Here is a 12,026-nt window from a genome sequence, read left to right on the forward strand (position 1 = left end):
TGTTAAACATGGAAATGCCAATTAATGAGGAACCAGTTTAGGTTTCAATAGGTACATTTAATGCCAGAGAAATGTATACAATATATATCCTGAAATTCTTTTTTTTTGTAAACATCCACGAAAACAGAGAAGTGCCCCAAAGAATGAATGACAGTTAAAGGTTAGAACCCAAACCCCCCCTCTCGCAGCTCCCCCTCCCACACACAAGCATCAGCAAGGCAATGACCCCACCACCCCCACCAGCAAAAAAGCATCAGCGCCCTCCACCGAGCACTCAAGCCTGCAGCAAAGCATCAATAAACACACAGGCTTGCAGTATCCCGATGACTACTCATTCACCTGTTAATTTGACATACCGCAGGCTCTCTCTCTCCCTAATAAGGGAAAAAGAGGTTTCCCCGTTTCACAGCGAGAGGGGAGACATTACAAACAACGCTCCGATTTACGATGTTAAAAGTTTGTTGCGTCGCCTTTTCTGAACTCTGCTCCATACAGTCGGCCCCAGAAAGGCTCAGATCTCTGGGCACACAACCCACAGCAGCTAACCCGCTGCTCTCGGTGTTCTGTATTCTCTCGCGACGCCTCAGTCATGGGCTCCTGCCTAGAATCAGCATGTCTCCAGAGCCACAAAAAAGCAACGTGTCCTTATGATGGAAAAGCTACAGAGCAGCAAAAGCAAGTCAGGATAATCGGACAGTATCAAACCAACACAGGACTACCCGTACGCAGAATCAACAGACCCAGACATATTTTTTGTCTTGTTAGATGTATCACGGTGTCTCAGCTTTATTGCTGAGCTCTTTATTGCCACAGCTTAATCTACAGGCAACTATTGCTATGAGATACAAAATGACCCATCAGCTGACTAATTTTAGGTACCCTCATATTTTCCATATCAGTCAATTTGCTTCGCATTAGTCTGCAATGCTGTCTTTACTGAGATATCTCAATATATTCCACACTGGTGACTCAGAAGTGTCAATGGTTTTTAGAATTTTTTGATACAATAGTATCACACCCACGTTATAGTGAGTGCCACAATGCTACTATTCGACAGCAGACTTCAAAAAGAAGCATTCTGCTCCAAAATTTGTCATGGAAAGTGATTACAGTATTAGGTGGACAAAGGATGGGGTTCAAGGATATGCTCAAAGTCTCCTTGAAGATTTTCAACTACCCCACTAAATCCTGGAAATATCTCTCAAAGTGAAAAAAGCACCTTGGGTGGCTTTGAGAACCTCGGGGTTATACATTGGAAGCATAGAAAAATCCCGCATACACACAGACTATCCACACCTGTCCTGATGAACATCACCTAATCTTCCTGTATTAGTCTCATTTGCCATACTCCTAAAATTCTACATGAAGTCACATTGGCTGTTTGACAACTGAAAAACAATAAGCCCTAGGGGTCACTTGGTATTTCTGCTGAAGCCCTAAATCGTGGTTGAGAAGAATTTCGGTCGCAATAAACAACCTTATCTTCCTCGTGTGGGAAGAGGAAAAGAATGAGAGGAGATCTCATAGAAACATAAAATTATGAAAGGGATAGATAAGATAAAGGCAGGAAGGTTGTCCACTGGTAGTTGAGACTAGAACTAGGGGACATAGCCTCAAGATCCGGGGAGTAGATTTAGGATGGAGATGAGGAACTTCTTTCCCCAGAGAGTGGTGAATCTGTGGAATTCTCTGCCCAATGAAGCAGTGGAAGCTGCCTCAGTAAATACATTTTTCGTACAAGGCTGGATAGATTTTTACATAGTAGGGGAATTAAAGGTTATGAAGAAAAGGCAGGTAGGTGGAGATAAGTCCGTGGCCAGATCAGACATGATTCTATAGAATGGCGGAGCAGGCTCGATGGGCCAGATGGCCTACTCCTGCTCATATTTCTTATGTTCTTATGTTCTTAATCTTTAATATAGAGGATCTCATCTCCCATTCATGGGTTACGGTACATGCAAGCTCAATGCCAGATGGGTGAAGTAGACATTTTTACTCTGGGATCCATCAGGGAAAGAGAATACAGGTGGACAAAAGAAATAATCAAAGAATGTTTTCAAAACCTTCCAGGAAGAAATTTAAGATCTGCTCTGACTTCATGTGCTTACTCATATCCATCTGATGGGAGTACACAAAAGTCCTATGTAAACAATGGAAGGAACTCAACATTTCCCAAACTATCTAGCAACTTTGCTGAGCATGTGACCAAGTCCAATAGCCTCATTTGTGACCTTGAGACTCAATGAACTGCAAGTCATCCTTGATTCTAGGGGATGGTGTCAAACAAAATTATGCAAGGATTCCATTCCCTGTCTCTGTTAATCATTTTCAGTCTCTGCTGTAATCATTTTACACACCATTATCCCAGCTCAGAATCCAATTACAGAAGCCACAGCCAGGATAATTGCTGAGTAAGGAGAGATATACATTGTTCTTAGGCCTGGTGCCTGTCAGTTGAGTAATCCTTAGAGACGACACAAAAGAAATTCACAGGACGTTAGCAGAGATGAGCAATGTGTAGGGGAGATGTTGAAATAGTTATATATGTCTCCTTTTTAAAAGAGAACATTAAGAGGTGAACTCATAAAGATTTTTAGGACCACGTTTTATTGGAATGAATAAAAAGAAGACCTCTTTGGAGCAATTGGACTAATAGCCAGAAGTCAGATTTTTGTGTACTCCCATCAGATGGATATGAATGAGCACATGAAGTCAGAGTGGATTCCAGTTAATTGGGACACATCGGGACCAGTACATTTTGGCCCAGTGAAGTAGCTACCTCAAATAGTTGAATTTTTATTGGAATGGTTAAAAAAAGACAAACAGCCATTTAACTGAGTAACGAATTATGTGTTTAAGTGAAATACAGAAAAAATTAGAACACCACCAATACTACTACAGTACTACAAAACTGTGATTTGTTCCTAATAATTGGTTTAGTGGTTGGCTGGCTATCTAACAATGACAGAAAACCTGTGGAGGAGAGTTCTGCAATTACTCACTCCTGGCCACTTCTGGCATCTCCAATCCTGAATTCTTGAAACTGCAGTGAGCTTGTGTCTAACAGCCACACAAATGGCTGCCCCAGAAGTTAGAAACTGTTCAGTAACAGTCTCCTGCCCCAATTAAGGGGCATAGTGTCTCAAAAAAAGAAGAAAATCCCAGCTATTTTCTCAATTAATTTTTGCTCACTAAGAGTTGTCTCAAATAAGTTAACTGATGGACCAATTAACCAGAATCCACTGTAACTGAGAACTGTGTAAAAAAGAGATGGTTTTTTTTTTCATCTCAAACGAGCTCAATTAGACCTGAAATGGTGACAGCAGGGTGGAACTCAAGCAAGCTGGAAAAGGAGATGCATTGAGAAGTTCAAGTGGACCTGATAGGGTAAAGGCTAGATGGAGCTCAGGTAGACCTGGAATGGTAATGTCCTACTGGACTGTGGAGTGTGAGCCAGAAGCAGGGATGAATAGAGGGGGAGGGGAACTTTGACTCAGACCATGAGAGGACAGAGCAGAAAAGCAATTAACCAAGGAATGTATAAAAGTAATGAGCCATAGGGTGAAACAGGGAGAAAAGGGTGATTAGAATTGAATGCAAAGAGTGTGTGGACAAGGCAGGGTGAAGCAGAAACGATGCAGATTACTAGATTAGTGTAGATGGGACAAGGACAGCATGGAAAAGGCAGGTAAAAGGGCCGGATTTTTCATGCTGTCTAATTCGACGACTATGACTTGAGATTGTCAGGAGCATGAATGAGTTACCAAAATAGTGTTGAAATTTGGATCAATGTAATTTTAAAAGGAGCTGAAAAAATAATTAAAGATGAGAAGCTGGTAAGTTTATAATCATAAAGCAGAAATAGAGAATTAAGCAACACTATTCTTAGAAGGCATTACAAATTAAGTGGGCTCTTATGGTGCAAGTTTCTAGTTTTATACAATGTCTTTTTAGTAATTACTGCTAGGAATTAATAAATATTTATCAAATTAATGTTTTTTCTAAATGTGAAGATAATCTGACTTGATCTCTCTAATTATATATCATCTTACTTTAGGCTACTTGGCTTCTTGTGGCACTTGGTTGGATTTTTGTTCCAGTGTACATTGCTGCTGGTGTGGTTACTATGCCTGAATATTTACAGAAAAGGTTTGGAGGACAAAGAATCCAAATCTACATGTCTGTATTATCTTTAATCCTGTATATATTTACTAAGATATCGGTAAGTGAGACATTATAAGTGCCTGGAGAACCCTTATCTCTTGTACTAGAAATTTAGTGAACATTGTTGAGGGTTGTAGGAGTGTCCATTACCATGAAAAATATAGTGTTTTGGTTATTGAAAACTCAGCACACGTCTGCCGGAAATGTTTCTAATTTCACCAGTTACAGGGGTTGGTGTGCCCTTTAGTACGTTCCATTATGTGATTGTATTTTGTTTTGAAATGCTAAAGCAGGGTAAAATACTGCTGTATGTCAGCTGATTAAGAGCATGGTTCATATTGATGGGAGGAAACAGCAAATCGAATCGTGTCCATGGGCATTATAGTGAAGAGATGATCAGCAGAAAATATAATTTGCTACAGACCATTGTTTGACATGTTATCTAGAAATCATCCTAATATTTTGTTTTCTGGAATGTATATCCATAGTGACAATACAGGCAGATTAGCTAGTTGCAAACTTCCACATTTAACAATTCTTTATGAAATGATAAATGGTGAATTAAACAAGTTTAGGTTAAATACTGCAAGTTCTCCCTCATACATTCACCTCAGAAGAGAAGAGTTCAATTGGTAATACCCTACCAATTGGGCAAGTTATACTGGACAAAGCTTTGAATACATGTGTTATGGTCAACAATAATAAGACATGAATAATTCTACAAATAATTCTCATAATGATTTTTGAAGGGATGGATAATCTTGGGAATAAACTTGCCATGCATTGAAATAATCCGGGTTGTGTCCTCAAAATGGTATGGAGCTATTATCATTTTCCTGATTTTCACAAGACAGGCTGTTATTAGATCCATATCTTAGCAATTGAAATTAAGAATAATTTATTCATCCATGAGGTTTATGTAATGGAATGCCAATTTATTATTTATTAAGTTTACATCAAAAGCTTTTTGAGGATGTTGAACTTGTTTAGATAAAATAAATAATCTCATATAAATTGCACATTGTATTCATAATTTCAAAATGTGAAGTATTATTTTTATGATATCAAATACATTTGATTAGTTTTTTGTTGTCGTAATCATTCTTTATTCAATAACTTAATTCTGATGTGGTATTTTCACCAATGTCTTTTTTAATGGTTTCCTCAATTTTCATGTTCTTTCTGTCTTCAATAAGTATATTAGTAATGTAGATTATATTATTGTTTATGTCTTAATTGTAATCCTTCTTTCAGACTGACATTTTCTCTGGAGCACTTTTTATCCAAGTCTCACTGGGTTGGAACCTCTACATTTCTACAGTAACTCTTCTGGCAGTGACTGCCATTTACACAATTGCTGGTAATTACACAACTTGATTTCTTCATTTAGCAACATAAAACTGTAATCAAAAGAGGAACCATTAAAGCCAGAAAGAAATCTGTCAAAAGTACAAAGGAAATATTTTCAGCCAATAATTCTGAAATCAAATCACTTTTGCAGATAATAAATTGCTGCCTTAAGAATCATAAACAACTCTTTCTTTACATTGAAATGGCTACTTGTTGTAAGAGTCTTTTCAAGTGATCCTTTATGGAATATTTCTATGAAGAAGTCAATCATGCAGCATAATTTCATTTGTGATGTATTCTTGAAAATCATTGGCAATAAAAGAGCAAGAACAGCTGCAATGCGTCTCTGTTCTACTTCCATTCCCAAGGCCTTTAAAGTGTTGCTTTATGCTTGTGGAGTTTGTTTTCCATCACTTGACAGAAAGCTCATTTAATTTCCTGTCATTTGCTGGAGATTAAGTCAGCCATTATGCAGAATTAGTTCAAAAAGATTTTCTCCACAGAAAAAGCATATTTTCAAACTAAATTTTCATTTGGTTAGCATAACGCTTTACAGTTTCAGCAGTCGAGGTTCAATTCCTGCTGCTGGTTGTAAGGAGTTTGTACATTCTCCCTGTGACCATGTGGAATTCCTCCACATCCTCCGGTTTCCTACCACATTCCAAGGATGAACAGGTTAGAGAAAGTAAGTTGTGGACATTTATGTTGATGCCCGAACATCCCCAGATTCTGTTGGTCGTGGACACAAGCGACACATTTCACTGTAGGTTTCACGTTTCAATGTACATGTGACAAATCAAGCTGATTTTTAATCTTCAGATACAGCTGAAAAGTATCAGTACATTCATCATGTTAACATTTGGTGAAATTCTGTTAAGCAATTTTGATGCCTTAAGTAAATCTGATGTTTGAACATATAAATGTGTATATAAGAGCAAGGACAGACCACTCAGCCCCTCTAGCCTGTCCTATCTTTCAAACAGATCATGTTTGATATATCTGTATCCTCACCCCCATGTTTCTGCTTGTTCCCAATAACCTTTCAGTCCTGATCTCATCTGGAATCCGTTCAATTCTGCCTTGAAATCATCAAGGATTCTACTTCCACCATCTTTCAGGAAGAGAAATCCAAAATTTATAACACTCTGAAAGTAAAAATATTGCTTCATCTCTGTCTTCTATTGATATCCCTTATGTTTTAACCCTGACCACTAGTTCTAGATTCTCCCCCAAGAACAGGCATCATTTCCACATCCGCCCAGTTAAAATCACTCAGAGGTATTAGCTGTTACAACCCAATCACCTTGTACTCTTCTAAACTTCATTTGAACCTTGCACAAAGATGTTACAATATTCAAACAAACTTCTCATATCAGAGTCTGCATTATGGATAACTTGGTAGTATTAACCTGGATTTAACTAATTCATAAAATATAACAAGAAAAGAAAGCAATAATATGTACCTTGTTAACTTTCAATTAAGAGCAGATGCTAAGCAGCTCTGGAGATAAGTAGCTGATGTGGCACTTTCTTTGGAATTTCACTAAAAATCTATTGACACTGCTAGCAAACAAAAGTCAGACGCAAAGTCCTTAGTTTTCTATTGTCAGTGAAGAAAGAAAATACCCAATGGAATGATGTCAAGAATAATAGGTATTTTAAAGACTTCTATTTAAGTATGCATATTACTGGAGTTTTGATTGGATACCTAAACCCAAAGGGAATAGTGCAATAGTTAATCTTATATAACACTTTAACTGAATAGAAGTGTATTTATAAACACAAGAGGTACTGCAGATAGATGCTGGAAACCCAGAGCAATACACACAATGTGCTGGAGTAGCTCAGCAGCTCAGGCAGTATCTATGAATGGGAATAAACAGTCGACGTGGGTTTCAGCCCAAAACGGCAACTGTTTATTCCCATCCATTGATGCTGCCTGACCTGCTGAGCTCTTCCAGCACATTGTGTGTATTATTTAAATGGGATGTTTACATTTGGATCAGTTTAAGTCAGTCAAATGAAAAGAAAAATGTAGATATTGCATACTCTGGTGTGTAGTCCGTATGGTCCAGGTGACTTAACTATCTTCAGATCTTTCAGCTTCCCAAGCACCTTCTCCTTAGTAATAGTAACTACATTTCTGCCCCTTGCACTCTGAAATTTTTGTCTTACTGCTGGTGTCCTCCACAGTGAAGACTGATGCAAAATACCTATTAAGTTTGTTTGCCATTTATTTGTCCCCCATTACTACTTCTGCGGCACCATTTTCCAGTGGTCCGATATCCACTGTCAGTTCTCTTTTACTCTTTATATATCAGAGAGGGCTTTTGGTATTCCCCTTTATATCATTGGCTAGCTCACCTTCATATTTCATCTTTTCTCTCCTTATGGCTTTTTTCGTTCCCTTCTGTTGGTTTTTAAAAGATACCCAATCCTCCAAATTCCCACTAGTTTTTGCTACATTATATGCCCTTCTATTTTGCTTTTACACTGGCCTTGACTTCCCTTGTTAGCCGTGGTTGCCTTATCCTCCCTTTAGAATACTTCTCCTTTAATATGTAAATATCTTATAGCCTTATAGAGAGAAAATAGATTAGCTGTGATGAAATAGTGGAATGGACTCAATGGCCTAATTCTGCTCCTATATCTTATGGTCTTATCCTGTACCTTCTGATTGCACCTAGAAACTCCACCCATTGTTGTTCTGCCATCATCCCAGCTAGTGTGCCTTTCCAATAAAATTTGTCCAGCTCCTCTCTTATGCCTCTGTAACCCTCTTTACTCCATTGAAATACTGATACATCTGACTTAGCTTCTTCATCTCAGACTGTAGGGTAATATCATATTATGATTACTCTTTCCTTTATCTTAAGCTCCCTAATCAAATCTGGTTCATTACACAATATCCAATGCAGATTTGCTTTTGTCCTAGTGGGCTCAACCACAAGCTGCTCCAAAAAGCCATCTTGTAGCCATTCTACAAATTCCATCTCTTAGGATCCAGCACCAACCTAATTTTCCCAATCTACCTGTATATTGAAATCCACCATGACTATCATAACATTGCCCTGTTTATACCTTTTCTATCTTCTGTTGTAATTTGTATCCCACAGCCTGTCTTCTGTTCAGAGGACTGTATATAACTCCCATCCCTATCAGGGTCCATTTACCCTTGCAGTTTCTTAACTCTATCCACGAGGGTTCGACATCTTCTGATCCTATGTCGCCTCTTTCTAAGGATTTGATTTAATTACTTACCAACAGAGCCACCCACACCCCATGAATATAAAAGTTCAAGGGAAATTCACAATTGGTATAATATTTAGATGTCAAAATTAGGTGAGATGAAAATAATATTTCATTTATCTCTCTTATGCGTAATGGAATGACATCGATCTTTGGTAATAACCCAAAAAAAAACATTACTACAAACCAACAGCACCAGTTGTGTCTCACCAGTTTTATTTTTATTTTTTATTCCACTGACATTCAAGACATTCCTTGTGTTTATTTCTTCTGATTCAATTAAGTCATCTTTTGTTTTTCTATTTGATATTCTTTACTCTTTAAATTTACAGAGCAGTTTCTACATTTAAAATTTGGTTTAAAATTCTCCAAACACTATGGGTACTAGAAATCTGGAATAAAAACAGAATATGCTGGAAAAGTTTGGCAGGTCAGGCAATATTTGTTGGGTAAAAGAGCTTATGTTTCAAATCAAATGCTTTTCCTCTTGTTAGCAGTATGCAATTAAGTTCTTGAAATCCTTAAAATTACTGAGTTAAATGATGCTCAGTGATTTCTTTATGAATATTTTAAATCTAAATTGGTTTACATATGCCAATTCATAACCTAAATTAGGCGTTATAATAAGATTTTAAATGCAATTAAAATTTTATAGGTTGACAACTTTGCTCAGCATTGATGCATTTTTTATCAGTATGCTACAGTGGGTTGGTGCACTAATACATGGAGCACAAGAGATAGACATGCGTTTGATTTTTACTTTTCTTTACATGGTAATTTCAAGATAAAAACATTATTATGAAGAAGAACCGAGGGTGGGGGGGAAGCATCAGTAGGTCATAAATGAATGAGTTGCTCTGAGGCATTTCTCCAGCAAACAATTCCAGAAATGTACAGAAATACAAATGCATGAACAGACATCTGGAGCTAAAGGAAGACTTGGCCTCCACAGCCATCTGTGACAATGAACTCCACAGATTCACTACCCTTTGGCTAAAGAAATTGTTCCTTATCTGTGTTCTAAAGGGATGTACTTCTATTGTGAGGCTGTCCACTCAGTCTAGGTCTTTCAAAATTCCATAGGTTTCAATGAGATGCCCACTGATTCTCCTCAATTCTGGTCACTGTAAACTGCATTGAGTGTACAGATAAGCTGTAGTGAAAAGCAGAATGGAAGTGCAGAGAAAATAGGATAAATGTAAGAAGGATGTAACAAGGTAGCTATAGTTGGTGCTGCATCGGAAATCTGTGTTGGAGTCTTAGAGTAGCTAGTCATAAATGAAATTAAAAGAAGTTGAAAACTAATCTATATTGCACACAGATCCACAGCCTGAGCTCAGAAAGATTTATCTTCATTTGAATTCTTCAGGGAGTAACATGACTACATTTACGGCAGATTTATTGCATACAATCTGGGATGATGTGTTTGAAAACTCAGTAAATGGGTACTTTGCCTTCTCGCTGGCAGGTGGTTTGACCGCTGTGATATATACAGATGCCCTTCAGACTGTGATTATGGTGACAGGCGCACTCATCCTTATGTTCATTGGTGAGTTCCTTGTATGAACAAACACAAACTTTTATGAAGTATTATGGAAATGAAGGCATCCATATTGAGTAGCAAATTCAGTTTAGTGACGTTGAAGCCTGCACATCCACCATTTATCTTTCAGCCGGAATTGAAAGCTTTAGGCTGAACATTAATAAGCTTTTAATATAAACAGACTGAGAGCTTCAAACTACATACTCAGATAGATAAATCATAAAAGGTATTTATATTGCATTGTATCAGTATATTGCAAATCTAATCTGGTATTCGTGTGTATGTCATATGATGTAATTTATCATCAAACTCTTTTTTTCTTATTTTTTATTACAATACTTCCAAATACATGATGTTGTCTCAAATGCATCAGCCCACAGCCATTTTTGTGCAATTTGCAACAAACCCCCATGTCTCCCTAATAGTAGTGTTTGTGGGCCAGCCCCTCTGTCAGAATGCCTGGGGAAGTCTGTTTTCACTAATTTCTATTTTCTATCCCACTCACACTCCTAGCTTCTTAGATCAACAATCACTGCCCTCCACTCATCTGCCTTCAGAATCACTTATAGCTCCTGAAATGATGACAATTCTAATGACATTCTGCTTGAAACACGATTTACTGGCAGAGTTACCTCACTCTGAGGCATTGCAGCACAATAACCACGTGTTTTCCAACAGTAAAAAGTGATCACAAAGTTCTAATGTGACCTCAACAGTGAACCTGTATGAATCTGTATGTCTACCTTTAATTCTTGTATTATAGAGTTGAAGTGCAATTATAATCTATACTTTTCTAAAAATTGCCTAGGATACAGTCACAAAACTATTGCTAGTCCCATAGGTTCACGCTTATCTACGATGCTCCATATTACTACATCCTGACCTAAATACTCCCTTCAGTGCTTTAAGCAGTATTCTCTTTTTCTCTGCTTTACCTCTTCCCTCTAACCAAGCTTCCCCTGTAAGTTACTGTCAGTAACTGCACGCTGACACCGAGATCCCTTTGTCACTCAGGACCTGTAGCCTAAAATGAATCCATTATTTTCTGACATATCCTACCCCACTATATTCCACCAGCACCCTATGTTAACTTTTTCATCGATATTCATCTCTGTGTCACTTGAAGAAATAGATGGAAAATAGGCAAGAAGTTGTTAAAATACAGAGGGAGACAAAAGCAGCAATATGAAGATAATATCTATAGATAAGAGGGCTGGAAATGTCCTCAGATTTTCTGTGTACATCACTGGATTGTTACATGTAAATGTTTAAGTAGAGAAGGCATGCTAATATCAATGTAATTAATTATTAATTTACCAGTTAATATCTATTGCTTAACCAGCCTAAAGGTATCTGTAGTTCATTCATTGTCATTGTAATTATCATTAATGTTTAAGGGTTCTTCTTTCATTAGGTTAGCAGTTCCCCTGAAATATGTTCCATGAGAATATACTTTGCCTACGTCACTTAAGCATTTAAAGGGTCAGTAATGCTGTTCTGCTAACTGAGCAGAGTTGGAGATTACCAATCAAGCCAGAGTGGATTAGGGTAGAGAACAGAGGAGATGCAGATCTTACTGGTTCCAACTGCGATATTTTTCCATGGTTAACCCAATTTCTTTCCATGGCTTGAGGCTCATTTGTTATGGAGGGAGGCTGATGGCAGCATCTCTTTTCCCATCAAAAAGTGAAAAGTCTGATAATGCTGCACTTAGCTGAAA

The 12,026-nt window shown here is 37.7% G+C and overlaps 1 protein-coding gene across 2 annotated transcripts in view; it reads left to right on the forward strand.

The window, feature by feature from the left end:
- slc5a9 (solute carrier family 5 member 9) overlaps nucleotides 1–12,026 on the forward strand; it is a 51,981-nt gene that overhangs the window by 11,568 nt on the left and 28,387 nt on the right. For both annotated transcript variants that reach the window (XM_063064308.1, XM_063064309.1), the window contains exons 4-6: nucleotides 4,058–4,222; nucleotides 5,419–5,524; nucleotides 10,232–10,312. In XM_063064308.1, the coding sequence (XP_062920378.1) occupies nucleotides 4,058–4,222; nucleotides 5,419–5,524; nucleotides 10,232–10,312 (352 nt within the window). The remainder of the gene's footprint in view (nucleotides 1–4,057; nucleotides 4,223–5,418; nucleotides 5,525–10,231; nucleotides 10,313–12,026) is intronic.

Source organism: Mobula hypostoma, chromosome 12 (genome assembly GCF_963921235.1).
Source record: "Mobula hypostoma chromosome 12, sMobHyp1.1, whole genome shotgun sequence".
NCBI classification, from domain to species: domain Eukaryota; kingdom Metazoa; phylum Chordata; class Chondrichthyes; order Myliobatiformes; family Myliobatidae; genus Mobula; species Mobula hypostoma.